The 22,074-nt window shown below is 55.5% G+C and overlaps 1 protein-coding gene across 14 annotated transcripts in view; it reads right to left on the bottom strand.

The window, feature by feature from the left end:
- The window catches only part of ZNF185 (zinc finger protein 185 with LIM domain), a 58,848-nt gene extending 37,693 nt beyond the window's left edge, over window positions 1-21,155 (bottom strand). The window contains exons 1-12 of one of the 14 annotated variants that reach the window (XM_015461482.3): window positions 20,998-21,155; window positions 15,230-15,387; window positions 9,011-9,089; window positions 8,746-8,869; window positions 8,466-8,531; window positions 6,681-6,722; window positions 6,501-6,578; window positions 5,902-5,991; window positions 4,982-5,068; window positions 4,203-4,286; window positions 3,922-3,963; window positions 2,598-2,672 (exon numbers count right to left, since the gene is read on the bottom strand). In XM_015461482.3, the coding sequence (XP_015316968.2) occupies window positions 2,598-2,672; window positions 3,922-3,963; window positions 4,203-4,286; window positions 4,982-5,068; window positions 5,902-5,991; window positions 6,501-6,578; window positions 6,681-6,722; window positions 8,466-8,531; window positions 8,746-8,869; window positions 9,011-9,053 (731 nt within the window). In that variant the 5' untranslated portion in view covers window positions 9,054-9,089; window positions 15,230-15,387; window positions 20,998-21,155. Of the gene's footprint in view, window positions 1-2,597; window positions 2,673-3,921; window positions 3,964-4,202; window positions 4,287-4,981; window positions 5,069-5,901; window positions 5,992-6,500; window positions 6,579-6,680; window positions 6,723-8,465; window positions 8,532-8,745; window positions 8,870-9,010; window positions 9,090-15,229; window positions 15,388-20,997 lie in introns of those variants that run through there. The other 13 variants (XM_024988456.2, XM_024988457.2, XM_059883684.1 and 10 more) reach the window with 13 other exon arrangements.
- Between the last annotated feature and the right edge of the window lie 919 nt (window positions 21,156-22,074).

Below are 22,074 nucleotides of genomic sequence, written 5' to 3'. Positions count from 1 at the left end.
GCCTCTGGAGGTAGGTATCACTGCTCCCTATTGCTCCCTATTTTACATATGAGGACCCTGAAGCACAGAGAGACTTAATCAAGGCTACACAGCCCATAGAGGGCAATGCAAGGGTTTTGCCTTGTACCAGAAGCTGTGCTCTTACTGACGGCTCCTTAGTTCCTCTGCCAGGCAGCATGCTGGGGCCCAGCCTCATCTGATCAGGTGAAGCAGAGAGGCAAGAAAGCTTGAGCAGTGCTGTGATGGGGGCAGCAGCCAGGCCTGGGGCTCTCACACAGGCTAGTGTCTCTGAGAGGGGGTATCCGAGAAAGTGCACTTTGGAAGGTGAGCAGGAGTTATCTTTCACATCAAGAATGGGGAAATGAGATGAACCCAAGAAACTAGGCCACATGGTGCATGGAGGCAGGGCCACTGCCACAGGTGGGCTGTTGAGGTGGAGAGGGAAAAGGATGGAGGAGATAATGGAGATGGGAGCTCAGATTTGGACACTTGGTACTGAGGGGCCTTTGGGGCACCCAGGCAGGTCAGGGGTCCAGAGCGGGATGGTGCATCCTGCTGTGGCACTCTTTCTGTTCCCCTGTAGGGTTTGGCGCCTAAGACGGGGGTTCCCCTCCTAGTTGGCCACAAACCAGCTATTTTGGTTCAATCCCTGTTCCCCAGTGGTCTGGGCTCCTTCAGGGATACAACCAGGCCTGGAATTCTAGATAACTAGCAGGCAGGAGCCAGGCATGGGGGGCTGATGGTGACCCCCTGAGTCACTGCAGGGCCTCATGGGGGTAGCATCAGACAGGAAGGCTGCCTGGGACCAGCCAGCAGTTCATGGGGAAGCTACCTTGTGGTTTGCAAACACTAATGGAAGAGCCTTCCTGACCAACCACTATCGCATACTTATGGTGGGGGACTTGGTTATGGCGGCCCGACCAAGACAGACAGCCACTTTGCTGTGACAGCCAGGTGGTGGGTAGTAAACATCCAAAGGAGTTCTCTGGAATAAATGTTAAAATGCCTGTCAACTGATAGCACAACCTAGTTCTCCTTCTCTGTGCTTTAAGAAAGCATGTGAAACCAATGTTAATTGCTTTTTTTTTTTTTTTCCAAAACAGAAATTAAGGAGATCCCTGGGTTGGGGATCCTGGAGAAGAGAATGGTTATCCACTCCAGTATTCTGGCCTGGAGAATTCCATGGACTGTATAGTCCATGGGGTCACAAGAGTCAGACACGACTGAGAGATTGTCTCTTTCACTTTTCAGAAATGTGCTTTGTTTTTGGTAAATTGTGTCCCCTCCAAAATTTATATATTTACATCCTAATCCCCAGTACCTCAGAATGTGAGCTTATTTGGAATAAGGATGTTTCAGATATAATTAAGATGAAGTCACACTGGAGTAGGGTGGCTCCTAGTCTAATATGACTAATGTCCTTATAAAAAGAGGCGGTCAGGACACAGACACACTGAGGAAGACCTTGTGAAGAAATTCAGGGAGAAGACAGCCATTTATACACCAAATAGAGAGGTCTTAGTAGAAATCAACCCTACTGACATCTTGATTACAAACTTCCAGCCTCCAGAACTGGGAGACAATACATTTGGCTATTTGTGTCAACCAGTTTGTGACCCTTTGTTCCAGCAATGCTCGCATACTAAGCCCCTGTATTCCATTAGTCACCATGTCCCATCAATGCTACCTCGTGAAGAGCTCTTAAATTTTCCTGTTGCTCTGGCTGTGACCTGCGGCTGGCCTTGAACTCCTGCAGTTTTCTCTCTCCTCCACCAGTCTGGGCTGTAGCAGGTTATCATATCTCTCTCCTGGCACAGAAGAGGTGGCCCCAAGGACCAAGGTCACATACAAATGGTTGAGGGGCTTGAGTCAAGGAGGGGCGTGTGGACATGCAGGGGCATTACAAGACCCATAACAGCCCCAGGGGCAGTGGCGTTCTCACAGGACTTAGCATGATTCAGCTCAGAGTACAAAGAGGTATTGATTGCCTTTTGCCTGCAGACAAAAGAGAGCACCATTATCTGCCCAACACTCTAGGGCTCAGAAATCAGGGCAAATCAGAGCCCTGCCTGGAGTGAGATCACCCGCACTCAGACTGTCCCTGCCCTGTCACCTCAATGCCAGAGCTTCCCATCTCATGGGCTCATGGGCCAGACCCAATTCCTGGCACCCACCTGGGCTCAGCATGAGCTCCACCCAAATGGCCTGTGACACCTTGGTTCTGCCCCTGTCTGCACTGGCAAAGAAGGAGGGGGAGGACAGTGTTGGCAGGGTGAACTTGACCAACTTACAGGAAAGCCTTAGACGAGTACCCTGGCTGCAGACCACCTCACATCCCACAGTTGGCCACTACAGTGCTCAGTGGTGCAAGGGTTAAGTTGACACAGATAAGCACCAGACAGACAAGACTGAAGCACTCTCTCCCAGAAGACCAGGCTGTTTTGCTCCTTTAAACCTCAGGACATCTAGCCAGACAGGCCCTTACTGATTTCAGTGTCCCATCCTGTCACTGGGCACATGGGGACACTGACCCTGAGGCCCTGTAGGGAGGTGACCTGGCAGTCACCAGCCATGGGCAGAGGTGAGCAATTGATTACCTGCTTGAGCCAGCAAGGAATCTCGACAGAGCAGGGGGGTCCTGGCTTTTCTCAGAAGACCCATCCTCAACCACCCTTTGGGAAAGAGAGAAACAGATGCACTTGGGGCCTGAATGACATGCTTTCTTTCAGTCATGTTGGTGGCTGAGTGACTGCAGTTTGGGATAAGGACAGGACACGGGGTTGAGTAGTGTCCTGCCAAAATTCATGTCTGCCTGGAGCCTGGCAACGTGATCTTATTTGGAAATAGTCTTTGCAATCAATTTGTCATCAAGTTACAGTGAGGTCATACTGGGATAGAGTGAGCCCTAAATGCAACAACTGGTGTCCTTGTAAAAGGGAAACTTGGACACAGACACACAGAGAAAAGAAGGTGTTGTGAGAGTGGAGGCAGAGGTAGGAGTGATGTGTCTACAAGGCAAGGACTGCCAGTGACACCAGAAGCTGGAAGAAAGGCCTGGGACAGCTCTATGAGGTTCCTGAGGCTGCCATGACAAAGTACTCGCTAATCTTGGTGGGAACTTGTCTCTAAGATCATGCTGGCTGTATTCTGGTCAGCATTTTTGGTCTTCCCACCTCTGAGTCTCTGCACAGCTGGGCCCTCTGCCTGGAACACTTGGCATGCCAAGTTCCCCTTGTTTTTCAGTCCTCAGCTTGTCATATATGTCTTCCCTCTCTATCCAACAGACTAGCCCTAAATTCAGCTTTCCAGAAGTTTTTTTTCCCTGTCCTCCCCAAGTACTCTCCTCTCCCAGAAGATATCCTGTCCCCTCACTCAGCGGCAGGACTGATGTCCTGATCGTGGCCCACTGGCTCTTGTACAGCCTTTAGGACCCATCTCCAATGTCATGGTCACTCCCAAGGGCCTGGTCTGGCAGGGGTTCTCAATTACCCCTCCTGCCAAGGCATTGTCCAGCCAACCCATGGTAGGATGGGAAGGAGTGCAAAGGAACAACTGCTTTCTTCCCTGGTACCTACTCTTGCTGCAAAACCCCAGAGGCCAGTGTGCAAAACCCCAGTGTTTCCAAGAAACACTACAGCTCCATCTTGGGTCAGGGACCTGGTCCTATTGGCCACTGGCAAATGGAAGTTTCTTGTCACCAGCCGTGTTCTCTGAACCAGGCTCCTGCTTACGCAGCGTTGCTTGCCAGGGTCTTCTGTGACACCATGGCCAACCATGGGCTTCCTTGGCTTCAAAACAGAAGCCACCAACTCTGCACAACTCCCTCTGCACAGGGACAGCAACTGCATCCCCCCGGCACCCACTCTCTGCACACTCCACCCCTATGAGTGCAGGAGATTCCCTCCCTTTGCCCACACTTACCTCTTAGCAATGAACGGGGCTAGTGTCTCCTGGGCAGGGCTGCTGAAGGAGACAGAAAGGTGACATGTTCACAGAAGCCACAGACACATGACATCATCCCCAGCACCCTACCTGCCCTGATGGCAGCAGCCAGACCTCTCAGGTTTCCAGAAAGTACACATGGGGTCCCTGTAAACCCACTGTCACAGGCAGAGGAAGAGCAGAACCCTGAGGGGAAAGGACCTGGCCCAGAGTATGGAGCAGGTGGGTAGCCCTGCTGGGTCCCCTGCTGAGCTGCTCACCCAGGGTTCTTCTTGGCCGCTGACAGGACATAGGAGTGCTCCCGGGGAGCTGTCTTCCTCACCACACTGCTGGCAGCCTCGGACCTGGGGTGGCACAGAGAGGGGGCAGCTAATGGATGAGGCAGGGCAGCTACTCAGGAAGCAAAAGAAAGCTTTAGTGACCTGCCTGAGAGCCCACACTTAGCTGGCTGCACAGTGGGAAATCAATGCCCGGCACCCTGGCCCTGGAGCTCTTAGCTCTTCCCTCTGCTACTGTTGACTCTGCCCTTAGCACTGCCCGTCTGTTGGGCCTCCAGCATGGGGGCCTTCGGTGCATTTCCAATGTCAAGGACAGGCCAGCAGATGTTGGCACTGGGGGGCAACAGGCTGAGGTTGAGGCCTAGCTGTGCCCAAGCACCCAGGCCTCACTTTGGGACAAAGGGCATGGGCCCCTCTAGAGCCTGGCCCTGTCCCCAGCCATATGCAGGTGGCTTGTCCCTGGGCACCAGGCACTGCCTACTTTGGTCCAATTTGCTCAGGACCCTTTTGAACAAACTGATAGAGACATTGCTCGTTACCTCGGTTCTGCCCTCATAGAAAGTTCCTTAGAGGGGGCCCCCGGGCAGGCCCAGCACTGAGTGGGTGGTTCAGGGACTCCAGGAATGCTCCCTGTTGCTGGCGGCCACCCTCCGCCAACAGACAAGACAGATGCTCCATATGTCATGCACGACCCCTGTCTCCCCAGGCGGTGGAGACTTGGGCCCTGCCCTGTCCGTGGGACACCCATCAGGCACCATTACCTCCGTTTCTGCTCATCAGAAGAGAAGCGCACCTCCTCCTCTTCAGCAGCTCTTGATGCTGAGCTGCGCCTGATGTTGTAGGGGGCCCTGGTGTGGGGGATTGAAGATGCTGCCAGTCATGGCCCCTCCTCCCTCGACCACCCTCACACCATTCTCTGTCATGCCCTCTGCAGCTTGGCCTCCTAACTTATAAAAACAACAACATGTGTTAGCCTGGCTGCCCCTGGACTCTGTTCAAGCCACTCCTTCCTCTTGGAAAGCTAGGCTTGCTATCCCTCCCTGTTCCCACCCTTACTGTCCCCCAAGACCCAGTTCAAGCCTCATTCCCTTCTGCAGAGAGATTCCCTAGTTGCTCCATGTCAATGGGTGATGACAGGGGACAAGCAAGATGTTGGGCCCCTGGGAATGCAGGCACAATCCACATCTGTCCAGACCCCGCCCTGCTGGGTCCACAGGAGGGGGTCTTGTGTGGGGCCACATTGGGAGCTCCAAGGGGGACCCCAAAGATTGACATACAAGAAGCAACCCACATTTAGTTACAAAGTGCCCATAGCTGACAGGCTGCCAGGGCCAGCAGCATGCTTGGACTCATCAGGTGCTAGGCCAGCCCGGCCCAGTCCAGGAAATAGTCAGGGCCATGACCCAAGACACTTTCTCTAGACCCACCAGCTCCTTCCGCAAGCTTCCTACAGCCCCTGCTTTGCCTGAGATCAGAAGTATAAGGTGTACAATGTCCAACTTTCTGGGGCTCGCCACCCTCTGGTGGGGTCCAGGCCCCAGTGGCAACTGGCAAGGAGGTCAGAGTGGCAGGACAGCAGTCTGCATTGTGCTCAGAGGCAAGCAGGCAGCTGCCCTCAGCGGGCCCCATGTTTGGGCCCTGGGAAAAGGGAACCAAGTTGGGTCTGCGATTGCCTACTCACAGCTTCTTGTAATCCTCCGTGGTCATCTTGTAGCCAGAGGAGAAGGGGCGGGGAGGGCCAGTGGGAGCTGCTTTCCCCAGACTGGCCATGCTAGAGAGACAAGGAGTTTTCAGGTGTGTGCCTGCAGGCCCCCTCTTGCTTCCACGTTTGCCTACATGGCCCAGCAGGCACATGGCAGGTGGACAAGTAAGTGCTGGTGCCCTTTCTTCTTTGCTCTAAGCCCTGCCAGATACCCAGGACATGTGCACCACCCTGAGCAGGGCCACCCTCTTGCCATAGACAGGCCCAGCCCCCTTGGTCCTGCTTTTCTGACACCAGGTTCAGCCTGTTGTCAGCCTGTTGAGAAGACGGCGGCCCAAAGCACACAACTCAGCATAGCTGATCAGCAAGTCTGGGCTCTGCACAGCCTCTTCCCTGTGACTCTGTCCTGGTGACCCTGTACCACGACTGGCACAAGGACAAGGGCACTGGTTGTGTGGTCCAGGGCCATTCCTTACACAGGAAGAGACCTGACACCTGACACCTACCACCCACTCAGTGACAGGCAGTGGACTCCCATACCTCCCACTGGACAACTGGCCAGCACTCTGTGGACACACCTTTTTGGAGCTCCATTGGCCTTGGGGAAGTGCTGGTGAGGCTGGGACGAGCTGTCCACAGGCTTGGTGAACACTCCGCTGAAAGAGAGTCCGGGAGAAGCAGCCTGGTGAGCCCCCTGGGAGAAGCCAGGGCCATGTGGGTAGGCATGGGGAGGCGGGCGGGCTCCTGCAGTCACCTACCGGATGATATAGCCTGTGGGAGCCCTCGTGCTCAGGGGCCTGCTGAGGGAAAAGAAGGTAGGATGTGAACTGAAGTCTCATAGGTGGGCCCAGGCTGCCTGATGACAGTAAAGGGGGTGGGCTGGTGGGTATCCCAGTGTGGTCAGAACAAGGGCAGCAAGACGCCCTGGTTGCTTCTCAAGGCAGCCAGCCATATCTGCATCCCTAGCCAGGGTGCCTGTCCTGGTCTGCCTGTCTCCCTCATGCTTCCCAGGAAAGGCTAATTCTTCTGGGCCCTGGCTCACAGCGGTGCCCAGGAAGGTATGTTCCATGGCTGGGCATGAACACAGAGGTATTCCATCCAAAGTCAGGTTTCTCCCTGTTCTGCCGGGCCCCAGTGCTCCCCTGAGCAGGTGTTCTTCTGAGATGGATGACAACACTCCCTACCTCTACCCTCAGAGCTGACCCAGCTCAGGCTGGAGGCTCTATGGTCAGAGCCTGGGGGCTGAAGCCATGTCAGGTAGAAACCCTAACCTGATATGATGCCCCACTCTGCCCAGTACTCTCCAGGAAGACTTATGAGGGCCCAAGGGGTGGAGCCCAGGCAGGAGCCAGAGAAGGCCTGCTATCCTTTACCTCCCATTCTGCTCCAGCCTCCCTCCTCCAGCTGGTGGGATGCCTTCACTCCCTGCCTGGGGAGCAGGGAGTACTCAGAGGAGTCCGGTGAGGGATGTGGGCAGGGAAGATTAGGCTGGAGTAGCGTGGGATGGTCTTAAGACCACCCCTTTAAAGGGACCCACATGGGCAGGTGGCAGGGGCACTGCCCTCCATCCCCACAACTCACTTGGGCTGGGAGCAGAGCAAAAAATGTCCCTTATCCCATGTGTTTTCCAAACATACTTCCAAACCAAAGCCCAAGCTGAGAACTGCACCCCCAAAGTAAACATACCCCACAATGAGTAGATTATCTTTGAACTATGCTCAGGCCCTTGCCAACTGCCAACTGCTATCACAATCGGCAAGTCTATCTTTTAAGCTCATCTCTCTACTTGGGTCAGGCCCCTTTACCCTGCTAGGATGTCAGTTCCCTGAGGAAAGGGTTGTGTCCTCTGTGCCCAGTACAGGACCTGGTAGGTGACAGGTGCTGAGTCATTGAGAGATTCTGGGCAAGGCCACCGTGACCAGAGGCAGCCCGTTGGGCTAGCACTGAACTTGGACCCCACCCTTCCAGCTGTGGCCACTGTCCTCAACTGCCAACTGCTGTCTCTTTGGAACAAGGATCAAGACTGAATTTAGTGCCCCCACCCCCCCCCCCCGCCAACCTCAACCTAATTCCCTATCCCCTAATGCTAAACCCCTACTTCTTAGGAGTAGTTCCCCCTGATCTGGGCAGGATGTGCTGACACTTCAGAACCACCCTGGACACCTCTATGCAAAAGTCCTTGAAATAGAGAGGAGAGCCAGCTGTCAAAACATGTCATCTTGAACTTGGAGTCTGCCCTGGCACTCTGATTACCTATGCAACAGAGTCATGTGTGACTCTTTAAGGCCCCAGAGTATCTCAGAGACATTGTCTGCACCCCTTTGGGGGTGTTCAGTGACAATTTTGGTCTCAGTTCATAGCTGAAGTCACGGAGGTGTAGCTGGAGAGGCAGCTGGCCCCAGGGGACCTGCATCCAGTCATCTCTGTGCTCCTTTTCCCAGGAAGTGGAAAATCCGTCCCTCCAGTGGAGTTCAAAGGCCTCCCTGCCCCCCGAAGACTGCAGTGCAGGCCCACCCACCTGCCATCTGGGCAGCACCTCTCACCTGGCCTTCGGGACCTCCCCAGCTGATGAAAGCGAGGTGGCATGAGTCCAGCCGGAGGGCAGCTCACTGAGCAAAGAGGGAACACAAAAGGGGACTGCCACATGTACCTCAGGAACTTGGCCCACCATTCCCATTGCACCTTCTCCTTCCCCGGCCCGCGTCCACATTGCACACTCTGGCACAGGGCCTTTCCCACCCTGGGACTGGTTTAATGTAACCCATGGAGTGCCATCCAAGACCCAGCCTGTTGCTGCTGGCCCTCCCAGCCTCCCAGACTTACAGGGTGCGGCCCTCCGATTCATCCTGTTTGGTGATCCAGCTCTTGTCCCCCTTAAGCGTGGTGCGAACCTTCATCTGCTTGAGGACAGTATTGCGCTCCTCCTCGCCTGCTGGGAGAGGCTTCCCTGGCGGTGGCAAGGCCAGGCAGCCTCAGCAGGGGCGCTCCACCTCAGGGCCCCAAGGCCTGCTTGCAGCCCTCCCCATACACTGCTCTCACTCTGCTACTTTGTGTCCAAGTCCAGGCCCAGGGGGCACCCAGACCTCACCTTTGCTGCTTCCTCCAAGAGCTGAGATGCTCATGGTGTTCATTGTGAACGTCTCTTCTCAGTAGATTCAACAGGGCTCCTGGGGGCAAAGGCAAGCACACGGTTTGTTACTTCTCGTATTTATAATGGCTCATCACCATAAGGTCCTTGGCACACTGAGACCTTCCAGACTGTCCTCTGGGCATGGGGAAGCCAGAGCTGGTGAAGTCTGGCCAAAAGGCCCCTCTGGGCAGCACATCCTACATCTGCCCAGGGCCACTCACCTTGGGGAACGCATGGCCTGTCTGTTGGGGAGATGGCTGAGACAGGCAGGCCACCAACTCTCTTAGAGAACTCTGATGGCCAGACTTCTGCCTGGTGAGTGTTGGCAGCAGTGGTCAACACTAGTGGATCCAGAAGGAGGAATGGGGAAGGATAGAGGCTGGGGGACAGTCTCTTTGGGGTTGGGCTGTCTCTCTCACTCCTTAGTGGCCATCTGACAGACCTTGAATGGGTCATCTAACCTCTCCCTCTGACTTGCCTCATTGTCCTCATTTATAAAATGGGAATTAAAAAAAAAAAAAAAAAGTCCACCTTTCAGGACTGCTGTGAGAACAGAAGACACCAATATTCTTGCAACTGCCCAGCACAACCTAGCACAGTGATCATAGTGACTCTCAGCCTGTCCTTAGTCAGCATGGCCTGGAGGTGTCAGCCCTGTGTAGCTCAAGGGTAGGCTCTGTGTCCAATGGGCAAGCCCTTGGGCACCAGGTGAGGTGTCCTGTGCTCTGATTTCTCTTCCTAACTTTGTCTTCTAGCCTCATTTTTGCCTCTCTGCCCCTGAGGCAAGTGCTGCCCTTCCGTGGCCTGTGAGGGCCTCCCAGGTCCAGGAGGGGCTGGAGAAGGGAAGCCAGCTCTCCAGGATGGAACTGACAGAAGATGGCTTGAGTCAAAGCACTGACCCACCACAGCCTGTCCCTTGGGCCTCAGGAGAGGGGCAGGAGGCTTCGGTGAGTGGTCATGACAGTAAGCAGGGCTCCTGGCTCTGCCCACACAGTCCTAGGCACAAGGGTCTCCCTATTAGAGGCCCGCCATCTTCTGGGCCCCTGTAGGGCCAGGGCCTGAGCAGTTGGGCCATGCTGCTAGCTGGCAAGTCCAGGACATGTTTTCACGGAGGTCAGGGGCACATTAAAATGGGCAGGGCAGGGCAGGGCGCCAAGAGCAAACCAAATTTGCCATGTCAGCAAGGGCTGGATTTCCCATAAACTGTACTGACGGAGCAGCCAAGGAGGCCTGAGCCTGCCACATGCCAGGAACGGCACCTCATCACTGCGAGTGGGAGCCCTGCATGCCTAGCCCTGCACTAAGGTTGCCACGTCACAGCTCACTCCAGAGGAGATCCTAGGACCACAATGCCCACTGGCCCATCCCAGCAGCCCCTGGAGCAGCCCATTGAGCCGCCTGAGATCTTGGTCTCAGGCTGGTGACTGACTGACAGGCCTTGCGGGGGGGTGGGCCCTTACCTCTTCTGGGCCTCAGCTCAGGACCTCCCACTACTTGGTTGGAAACTCACCAGTTTCCCCTTGACAAGCCTCTTGGTCACGCTGCCTAGAAGTTTTCTGTCAAATCAGAACCAAACAAGCCACTTACTTCCCAAATCAGGGCAGGTGCAGGCACATGCCCAATGATACAGGCAGAGGGGCCACCAGGGACTCCCAGGCCAAAGTGGCAGGGGCACTTACAAGAGCCCACGACAAGGGAGTGGAGTTTGGTAGGTCCTGCTCCAGACTCCATCTTCACAGTTTCTTGTCTTACCTCATCAGGCAAAGACCAGGATGGATGTTTCGTCTCAGAAGTCAAAAGTCTTTTTTGATGGGACTATAAATTTGAGTCAGGAAGAAAAATCTTCTCATGGGACTGAAGATGGCAGCTCTTTATGACACGGAGACTTTTAGGTGATGAGTCCCAGCCAGATGGACACACACCTGAGGTCTGAATCCGTGTCCCAGTTAGTTAGCTTCTCCCTCCACTTTACCACTCCCCTCACACCTACAGTTCACAGGCCACAGTCACTACCAGCTGCCATCTGTGCTTTCTTCTGGCAGCACTCACTGCCCCCTGATTCTTCTTGGTCCACATCAGCCCTCGCTTCTCACTCAGCTTCTGCTGGCTCCCTACCATCTCTAAAACTGGGGGAAAACTCCCCTGACCCAGTCACTCTTCTCACTTCAATGTCAACACTGTGCTCCAAGTGGACCATACGCCTCAGCATCCCTGGGAGCTGACCTTGCCAGGTCAGTCCCCTCCTGCCACCCCCTGCCCCCTGCCCCCATTTATGCCACTGGACTAGAGGTTGGCGGGGGTCATGCTCCTGACTTACACAATATCACCACCAGTCTTCTGACCCAGTTCTCCTCTCAGACCTACCATCCCTTCCCTTAGTCTGACCCATCTCAGAACTCAACCCATACTGCAGACAGGGGCAGCTTTGCAGGATTGGGTGTGGACCACTCAAGAGGGCTCTTTCCTGGAAGGCTCTCAAACAGGGTTGGCCGGCGGATCAGTCAGGGCATCATTTTGGAGGACAAGTCTCACTGTGTACTGAAAGCCTCAGAGAGGGCAAGGCCATTGATCCAGCCATTCCCTTCATAGCAACCTCTCTTAAGGAGACAAGCACATAAGTAGAACTCAGTATACAAGAGGGTGTCATCTCAGTGTTGAACATGATGGCGAAAATTTGGTGATAATACAAATTCCCAATAGTTGTCTTTAAACATATGATCTACCGTTCAAGCAAATAGTAGGCAGCCATTACAAATGATATTGATATATGCTATATTTAACAAACTTTCATGTATATTGGTTTCTATATATTATTAGGTGAAAGGCAGCTTTTAAAACAATATCTGTAGGATGTGTTCATTTCCTTAAACTGTATTTATATAAAAATGCACAGGAAAAGAGACATCTAAATAATGTATACAAAACCATTTTACTCCTCTGTATATGATCATCTTCCACACCCCATCCTGCAAAGCTGTCCCTGTCTGCATTATGGGTTGAGTTCTCAGATAGGTCAGACATGCACATGGCAGGAGACACACTCCTAGAAGCTCTAAACCACAAGGACACAGTAGGACAGAAGGAGCACACTTTGCAGACACAGGCTCTGACACTGGGGCAACCCGCCTGCAGTAAGTATGCCATCCTCCTGCTTCACTATGAGCAAACTCAGCTGGGGGAGGTTGGGCAAGTGGCTCCAGGCCACACTTCCAACACTTTCAGAGGGTGGTGGACCCAGCTAGAACCTAAGCACCCAGCTGTGGCTGCACAGTAGCCCTGCTGACCCCAGGTACGACATCACAGAGCCTGGGGTCCAGGTGGCCAGGCACCAGTATGGTTCTGGCTACACAGAGGAGACCTAGAACTTGGATCAGCCATGCACATGGTGTCTGCCTGGCCTCTCAGCCTCATGACTGACTCCAAGCCCCAGACCCCAGCATCCTCTCCAAAGTGGGCAGCCAACGCCCTGCAGCCCCAGCCTCTACCCTTTCCATGTCCAACACACCAAGGTCTCTCATGGCCAGGGCTTGCACTTGAATTCAAGAAGACATGGGAAGAAACTGTTCTAACTGCAGACCCATGCACCTCCCGACTTACCCCATGCAGAAGGTAGAGAACAAGACAAGATGGATGCCACATCACCCAAAGCCTCTACCTCCAGCCACCTTCAAAAGGCAGAATTCCCGCCTGATCAGGCCTTCAAGTCTTCTTCCTTTTCTGGGCACATGGGCTTCTTCCAAACTCTTCTAGGCTCTCCTGGCCCATGAGTCCCACTCTCTGAGCCTCATCTGTGAAGTGGTGCTGAGCCACCAAACCTGTGGCAGGACACCCCCAAGCCAGACGATGTGCCCCTCCCTGTAATTTGGTGCCAGCTCTATCCCATGCCATGGCTTGGTATCTGGATGCTAATGGGTGTCCTCACTGTGCACCTTTTCAGGACGACAGCCTGAATCTACCTTGATAGGGAGATGGCTTCTCATTTCTTAGGAAGTGTCACATCACCCTGCCCAAGTGCCTATCTTGGGCCACCAAAGGAATGGGTGGCTTCCCTACCACCTTTCATCCTCTCTCTCAGTTCCACTAGGCAGGACCCTTTCCCTTGCTAAATCCAACCAAGGCCCTACATCCGGACTTGTCCCAGGGCAGCTCTGGACTAAGTGCAAGTCCTCCTGAGCAAGTCAGGCCACCCTCCATGCCCTTTACTCCCTTCTTCCTCCCTCTTCCATTCGCCTGCACTTATCTCTTGGGGCAGGCTGGGGCAGTGTCCCTGGCAGGGACAGGCTCTCTCTGACACGGGTAGCTGCCCCACACCTTCCTCCCAGCTGCTGCAGCCTCGCAAGGCCGCCTGGCAACCTCCCAGGAAAAGAGCTTCTGGCCTTGACTGGATAGAGAAAAGTGAAGAGCCAATGAGGGGGGTATGCGGAGCCTGTGGTCCCAGGCACAGTGAGCCCGGAGGCATCTGAGGCCATCAGCGAGTGCAGTCAGAGCTGAGGCAGAGGAGCTGGTGAAGGCAGACTAGTGGCAGGGAGGGACCTTGGAGAGCTGGCAGACAAGGACACCAGTGCTTGGCTGATGTATGAGGAGACAGAGATGGAGAGAGAAACAGCAGGAGGAAGGGTCACCCCGTCACCCCACAGGCACACGCTCTGCCTCCAAGATGAGAAAACTAACTGGGGGAAAGTTTTCTGGAATTACCAACCTGCCTGACTCCCCATGTCATGTCTACCCACTCTCCCAAGCAGGCGTCTGTGTCTCCACCCTTGACAAAAGGCCTTGAGCTTCAGCCCAGGCAGCGCCTCTCACAGGAGTCCTCATGTCCCCCTGGGGTCCCTCTGTGCTGTTGCTGCCCCCACACTCTTCCTTGGTGCTCCCTGGCCCATCTAGGATGGGCTGCCTTCTTCCAGACAATGGGAAGAACACCATGGTGGGGGCAAGGCGGTGGGGCTCACATGAAGGTCGACAGCAGGCTGAGTGACTGTCCTTCTCCCACCCTGGGCGGCAGGTGCTGGGTACCAGGCAGGGACCTCCCAGGTGAACTGGGAGGGAAGAGGAACAAAACACCTTCAGCCTTGCCTTCCAGGAGCTGCAGCCAGAGGGCACAGGAGTTGGGGCTTCTCTGCATGTGTATGTGCTGGACTCTAGCCACCATGAGCAAGCATGAGTGGGTGCACGACTGGCAGGGGAGCGAGGGGCAGGCCTTCCTCCCAGAGAGGAGTTGGGACACTCTGCAGCCAGGGAGCTGACAGGAGGTCCAGCTGTGTTTCCGCATGTGTATGGACCTTTTGCAGGGCCCCATCTCTGGCTGGCAAGGATCAGACACAATGCAGTCTCTTGGCACCAGAGTCCTTGGCTCAGCTCCGGGCAGACACGTTAGGCATGGCTCAGAAATCAAGAGTGAGGAAGCAGTGGGACAGGGCAATAGGGCATAGCTGACCGTGACCCATGCAGCCAAGCCCAGTGACTGAAAACAGATGTGACAGGGACATCTGGAAGAAGTCACTGAGGCCTTGGGCCACCCAGTGCAGGGGATGGTTGCTGGGCCAACTTGAGGCAGTGTTTTAGTAAAGCTCTGTCTGTGAGCATTTTTATGGGGCTCTGGCTCCCCCACCATTGGATAAAGGTGTCGTGACTAAACCATGGAGAAACAAAACCTGCAAGGAGGACCCCAGCTGTCACACCTGTTTCCTCTGGCCCTCTTATGACAAACTGCTTGAGGATCCAGTCAGCTCCCCTGACCAGAGTCCTTCCATGCCTACCTCCTGGCTGAATTCAACCTGGGGGCCGCCACCCTCAGTGAGAAGGGGAGATAGGGAGGTGGGGAGGACACCTGTGCATGATCCTTGAGGCTGTGCAACAGCTCAACACACCAGAAGACTGGCCCTGCCGATGGGGGATATGGGCCCAGGGGTGGGGCTGGTACTCATGTACTCCATGAATAAGAGCCTCCAGGGGTCCCAGCATTGGGGAACAGGCTCAAAGAAAAGTCCCTGTGCCTTATAGCCACCTCCCATAAGAGACAGCTGGGTCCTCTTTGGCTGTGTTTAAAGCAAATGCCTCCGAGCTTTAAGATGAGGATTCACCTTTGTGTATGAATGCCTGTGAGAGACCCCTCTCAAGGTCCTTCAGGGTAATGATGTGTCCCAGGGGACAGGTGACAACAAGGTAGTCAAAGCCCACCTGCTGGAGAACCCTGCCTCTAGCCAAGGGGCTTCCTTAGCGAGCTTCCCTCTGCAGGCGGCCCAGCAGCCCTGAGCCTGAAGGGAGGAGCAGCAGAAACAGAAGCTGACAGGACACTGACTTCACAGCAGAGGCACACCTGCTCTCTTCCAATTCACCTGCAAAGGAAGGAGCAAGAGACACAGAGTCCAAGTCCCATGGTGTCAGAAAAAATCACTAGACCCATCTCTTAGCCTGTCTGGCTGAGGATGAAGCCCGGGTCTCAAAGCACTCCCAGACCCCTGCGCCTGTCCATGAGGGGGCGGCACTGGTTTCAGTGAAGCTCATAACCAGGGCCATAGCCTCCCATTCTTCCTTGGCAGCATCCCTAGAGGTCAAAGGCCCAGCACCCTAGCGAGGACCTGCACCCAGACAAACAATGCTGAGGCCCCAGGCAGGATGTGGAAGGGAGCAGGAAGGGGGCTGGGGATCCCTGTTTGGTTATCCTCATCCGGTCCTTTTCTCAACGCACAAGCTTGGCCGAGTATCGAAGTTTGGACCCCAGTCAACTTAAGCCGCCACTGGGTCAGCTGACCTGATTCTCCAAGCCAAAAGGGGTGGAATGATCAAACATCCCATTTGTGAGACAGTCTCCCGAGACCAGCTCTCAGGAACGAGGACATCCTGATTCCCGGTCCCGGGAGCTGGCAAGAGGACAGTCAGCAGAAAGGTTGTTTTCCTCCAAGGGTTCCTGGGATCCAGAGATTCTCAGCAGCAGTTCAGGGGGAAGGGGCCCCTCAGAGGCCTTCCAGATTGATGGCTGAGCAGCTGGGTCATGTCCAAGCCCCTCAGTCGGCTAAGCAGCACACAGCTCCCAGGAGCCCTGGCCAGCCTCTTTGCCCTGTGCGAGCAGCAGAGCAGAGTGCCTTGCCGGCCCATGATGCTCCCATCCTAGGCCTCATGCCTGGAAGCCAAGGAGTGGCAGGAAGGAAGCACATCACGTGGAAAAGAGCTGGAGAAGACTTGGGTTGCAGAGGGGGAAAATGTAATATGGAAAAAAAATGCATGGACTGGGGGGAATATTTGTAAATGTGCTTTACAGGTAAATGACTTCTGCATGAAAGTCTGGAATTTTACCTCCCCTCATTCCACCCCTCAACACACCAGAATATAGACTTCTTGGCGTCAGCACCAGAAGGGCCCGGGGAGGCAGATGTCTGAGGCTGGCCAGCTCCCTCCAGGAGGTGGGGAGTTCAAGCCCCAGTAGGACACAACCACCTGGCCACCCATCACTTTTGTGCCCCTTTTCTAGCTCTCAGGGACTTCCCTGGTGGCTCAGATGGTAAAACGTCTGCCTGCAATGTGGGAGACCTGGGTTCGATTCCTGGGTCAGGAAGATCCCCTGGAGAAGGAAATGGCAATCCACTCCAGCACTCTTACCTGGAAAATCCCATGGACGGAGGAGCCTGATAGGCTATGGTCCATGGGGTGGCAAAGAGTCGGACATGACTGAGCGACTTCACTTTCACTTTCACTTTCTAGCTCTCAGCAGGCTGGATATAAGCAACTGCTCTGGGCAACTGGGCTATTGAAGAGGTGGCTTGGCATCAAGGACCAGCAAGGGCTTCTGGGCAGGACCCTCTGAGATGTCTCTGTGGAGGCCAGGGGGCTGGGCAGAACCAACATGCCGGGGACCCTTTGCCAGAGCCACTGACAAGAGCTACCCCAGTGTGGCCACCTCCCCTGCTGAGCCTCCCAGCACACACTCCAGGTGTCTCTGCAGCCTGGAACCAAGGTGGTCTTCAGTTCATTCCAGTGGGGCCCAAGGACAGTCAAGGGAGTTGAAAGGGACCCAGGGGTCATCAGAGCCCACTTCCACCCCAACAAACTCTTTCCACCCCAGGAACACCCCTGCACCCTTACTCCTGCCACCCATTCAGCCTCTGCTAGAGCAGGTACAGTGACAGGGAAGTCCTCTCCAGTTGCCCCTGGTCATGGAGATCACGAGTGAGGCTGTCATCTGCCTTCCCAGCCCCCTCCTTCCTCACTCTTGTCCACTGCAGATCCCGACTTCCCAAATTTTCATTTACGGCCACATTTTCATTTATCCCATAAGGCTTATTCAGAAAGTTGAAGCCTGACCCAGTGCCGGGCAGACAGACAGGGGCCTAGAACAGCACTGCGTTTCCCTAGAAGGTGCCTTTGGCTCGGGTCTTTCTGAAAAAAATGAAAGAATGAGTAGGAGCTCGCTGGGCAGAAGTATGAGGCAAGTCCTGGTTTTGCATTTTGTTTTAGTTCAATCTTAAACCAGGCCCTGCCTGATATGAGCATTTGTACCCGGGATACCTGTTCTGGTGGTAGGAATCCTCAGGCCTGCTCAGTGGGAAACTGACCGAGTCATCAGAAAGTCGTGTGCTGAGCCAACAATCCCAGGGACCAGATCAAGGGGCCACACAGAGCACCCGCGGTGCACCCACGATGCAGCCAGGGACTGCCAGGGACAACAAGCAGCAGTGGTGGGGGGCCTACACACCATTGCTCCCAGAGGCCAGGCCTCCTCTCAGACCCAGGCTGTGGCCACAGAGCCACCTTGGCTGCCACCACCTCTTGCAGTGGGTTGTGAGCACCCTCCCCACAGGAAAAGTGGCCTCTAGGTCCCTCTGGCATCTAGGTCTCCCAGGACGTGTGCTTAAGTTGCAGGTTCCGGCTCCCCTAATTCCTTATAGAGTTTGAGAATGACACCCCCTGGGCCACTGGTCCTTTCATTGTCCAGCCGGTCCCACCTCCTGGCCCTGCTGTGGCCCCTGGAAGGTGACAGTCACACAACTGCTCCCACATCAGCGTCCCCCTTCCTGAAGAAAATGACCAGAAATGTTCACAGTGGGGGATCCAGATAGGGGGTGGTCTTGGTACCATTCTTACCACTTTTCTGTGAGCTTTTGATTACTCCAAGATAAAAGTTAAAAACTCGAGTGAAAATCGTCAAAGAAAGCAAATCAGATGCTAGTTAGTAGGCATCCAGAAATGACCAAGAATGAAGTGTACTGTGGCAAATCACTTAACTGTGGGTGCACACAATATGTGCATCGTTGGCACAGACTAGCAGGGATTTTAAAATGGTTTCTCCTCGGGTGGAGAAGCCATATCCCTTCCAACCTGGCCTCAACCTCACTCCTGGTGACCATGGCTCCTGGAGGAGGATATGGTGACCCTGGCTCCACTGACAGCTCTGAAAGCACAGTGCTCCTGGCTTCAGCCTCCCTTCTGGACAGGTGACACGGGGCCTCCAGAGCTTTCATGATGTGCTCAGGTTTGCACAACTATACTGTGTCCAAGCTGGGGTCTTAACCCTGTCTGGTCTCCCAGCCGCTTTCCTACCACTCGACTGTAAAGGTGCCTGCGTGTCCCATCACACACCCTATGACCACCAGTCAACCTCTTTTGAGGGTCACTTTCAGGCACGCAGGTCTCTGGGTGGCTGCCCTTGTCCTGGCATAGGTCAGCTCTCTGCAAGTGCAGCAGGAAGGAATGAAGAATCCCTGATGGATCCCAAACTTCAGGACCCAAAGACCTGGGGCACCATATGGGTTGCTGCTCAGGACTCTGGAACCATGGAAAGCAGCTCTCCTCTCCCTCAACCACACTCCTGTCTGATGCCAGGGGCAGGGGCTGGCAGTTGGGGCAGCCTCATTCACCAAGCAGAAAGCAAGCGGGTATTACGCATGAGCTGGCACCTTATGGGCTGTGGCCTGAAGCAAGATCCAGTCCAAAGGGATCAGTCAGCCATGGAGGCTGAGTGGAGAAGGGAGACAGCAGGCTTCCAGCTTCCAGAGTGCATTGGGCCAGATTTGAAATTTTTCTTGGCATCAACTGAGGGCAGTTCGGGGACCAGGTGCCGATGCCTACCATGGGCAGGTCCCAGGCCCACTGCTGGGGGCCTAGACTCTCTGTCCCACTGAATCCTAGGCCACAGGGGTGCTAAGCAGAAGCACAAAGCAGGCTGGAGGCCGAGGTGAAGCACTGGCTGCTCCTGGGATCAGTGCCCTCAGGTTGGGGCACTCAGTCTGGAATTTGGCTCAAGTTGAGAAGGAAGGGAGGTGGACAATTTCAAAGAATGCGCAGGCCTTGACTGGGCAGTTCCTGAGCTCCTTCTGCTGCTTCCAAGTCCTCCTCCTCCAGGAAGTATTTTCTGATCCTCCCAGCCAGGCCTGCTCCCCTATCCCAGGCTCCCACAGCCCCTGGTGGTAATGCTACTCAGGGCGGCAGCCCTCAGTGTGGTCGTGGTCCACCTCTGTCACTGAGTTGTATGTGTCCAGAGGGTACAAACGAACAGATCTGAGCACTTGCTATGTGCCTGGCCCTGTGCTTGGCGCCTCACATCAGCTCCCCCGGTTGAATACAGAGGCCCCAGCAAGGTCCTGGCTTCTGAAGGCACAAGGGCTAGGTCTGGGAACTGATGGACAGTGAGGGTAGGGTAGGTGAGATGGTTCTGCTCCTTCCTATCCTGGGGTGGTCCGGGGTGATGAGGTGAACAGCACAAGTGCCAGGGCCAACCTGCAGGCTGGCTCCTGGTCTATGCATCTATGTCCTGGCCCCTTCCTTTGAAGTTGTAAGCAGGGCCTCTGAACTAGTCTCTGAGCTGCCCCTGATTTTTCAGATGCGGCAGTGGAGACCCTGGGAAGGTAGGGCACTATTCCACCCCCACCTTCCACCACAGCTCTAAGTGAGCTGGTAATGACGAGTGGGAATGCAGAGCTCCTCCCAACTGTCCAGGCCTGTTGGCCCATGGGGCCCTGTTTTCTGTTCCCAGCCAGGTACCACGATCAGAAGTCCACAAGGCCATGAGGCCCAGGTGGGACTGGGTCCAGGTGCCAGGGGTCTGGACCACCTCTGGGTGGGTTGTGAGGGGCTCTCTCTCAGGGTTTGCTGAGTGGTCCTGAGATGTGGCTATGTGGCCTTCCACAGTGTGAAGACCAAGTGCAAATGGCTCAGCGTGAGCACAATTCCTATTGCAAAGCCCTGGCACACTTACCACTGACCTCATGTGAGCCCCCAGCAGCCCTGGGTGGGAGGCAACCAGGCATCTTACCCTCTTGGACACCCCCTGCTCAGAAGTAGCAGAGTAGGCAGAGGAGTTGAGTTTTTAGTCTCTTTCCAAGGCAGAGGTATCACTGTGCCTTTCCAAAGAGGACAAGGCTTTTGGCTCCCTTGCCCCCGAAACAATCCAGCCACAGAGCCTGCTCATGGCAGATCCTGTTGATAACACCCAGCAGCGCTTGATTCGGCGCCTTAGGTCTGAGCAGCTACCTTCCCAGTGGCCCTTCAGGAGACTGCCTGGTGCCCAGCACACACTCATCACAAGTAACCGGTGAGCCTCCTGGTCTGGGCATCAGGGTGAGCCAGACTCTGGGTCTTGGTTTTCTCATCTACAAAATGGACACAGGGAGAACTAGCTGATCTCAGATTCCCTTATTCCCCCGGCCTGCAATCAACTCGCAGAGCACCCTGGCCCCAGGCCATTTACTAACAATCACACCCTCTCTAGCAGAAAGAGGGTGGGCCAGGCCAGCCTTAGGTGCCTGTCTTCTTAGTCTCTTCACTCACAGCGAAATCAGAAAACTAAGTATCGTCCCTCAGCCGGCAGAATCCCTTAGAGAGAGTGAAGATTATGGATGGGGAAACTGAGGCCCCAAGTCGTCGCTGTCACCCGGCTGGGCTCTGCCCGAGTTTCCCTCCACCAGGGACTCTGCCGGCCGCGTCGACGGCGGACGGCGACTCGACAGCCCTACCTGGCACAGGTGCCTGGCTCGCGGGACGGGCGTAGGGTCCGGCGGGCTCTGGGCGCGGGCTCCCTCCGGTGGGCAGCGCCGGCCTGGCCGGGCTGGGGAGAGGACGCGGGGCGCGGGACGCGGTGGGGAGCAAGCGGGCCGGCGAGGAGGCGCGGACTGGGCTCCGCCCTCAGGAGAACAAACAGGTTTTCTCCTGCGCCCAGAGCCTCGCCCCTCGCCCCTCCTCTCGGCCGGCCCCCTTCCTCTGCCCTCTCCTGGGGTAGGTAGATGCGCCTGGCACATTCCGGACATTCCCCCGCCAGGGTCCTCGGCCCACAGGCAACTTCTCGCCCCCCCCACCCCCCCCCAACCCGGGGCCGCTGGAGAAATCAAGGCCGGGGCTCCCCGCACCGAGCCCAGAGCTAGCTCCCGAAGGCTCGGCCGCGGTGGAAAACTTCCAGGCAAATTCCTCCGCACTCGCGGCCCCCGAGTTGGGAGGCCGCCGCCACGTGATGGGGCCGGGCTGCCCAGTTGCGCCCCAGCCCGCTCCCGGCCCGATCTGGCCCCGGATCGGGGCGATGACTTGCGCAGATGCTGCGGGTTCATTCTGTGGAGAGCTACTGTTCCTAGATCCATTTTACAGATGGAGATACCAGACAGGGGTGGGGAGGGGGACTGGGGGCTGTCGGCTCAGATCATGCAGGAAGTCCCGGAGGCTGGAAAGGAGAGGAAAGGCAGAGAGCCTACTACCCGGCGGCGCCTGAGTTCTCACGCTGGGAAACCCTCCTGGGAAACTTGGGGTTCCAAAGGCACTGCAGCGAACACCCTGTCCGCCTAGCCAGGGCATCCCCGCAGACTCCGTGGGGGGACACAGCCAGATCCAGAGGTCCAGTGCGGTTTCATGAGTGTCATTCATTCATTCCTGCTTTTTGTGTACTTGTGTCATTGTTATGCTTGCTGAGTACTGGTGACAGTGAAGGCACTGGGCTAGGAGCTAGGATGGACTGAGTGTCAGAAGAAGCCCCTACCCTTACCTGTGGGGCTTCTCTCTCCAAGAGACCACACAGAATTGGCAAGGAGATGGTCTATGAGGATGAG

Source organism: Bos taurus, chromosome X (genome assembly GCF_002263795.3).
Source record: "Bos taurus isolate L1 Dominette 01449 registration number 42190680 breed Hereford chromosome X, ARS-UCD2.0, whole genome shotgun sequence".
NCBI lineage: Eukaryota > Metazoa > Chordata > Mammalia > Artiodactyla > Bovidae > Bos > Bos taurus.
Note: the sequence above shows the minus strand (reverse complement) of the source record. Positions and strands in the feature narration are given on the sequence as shown.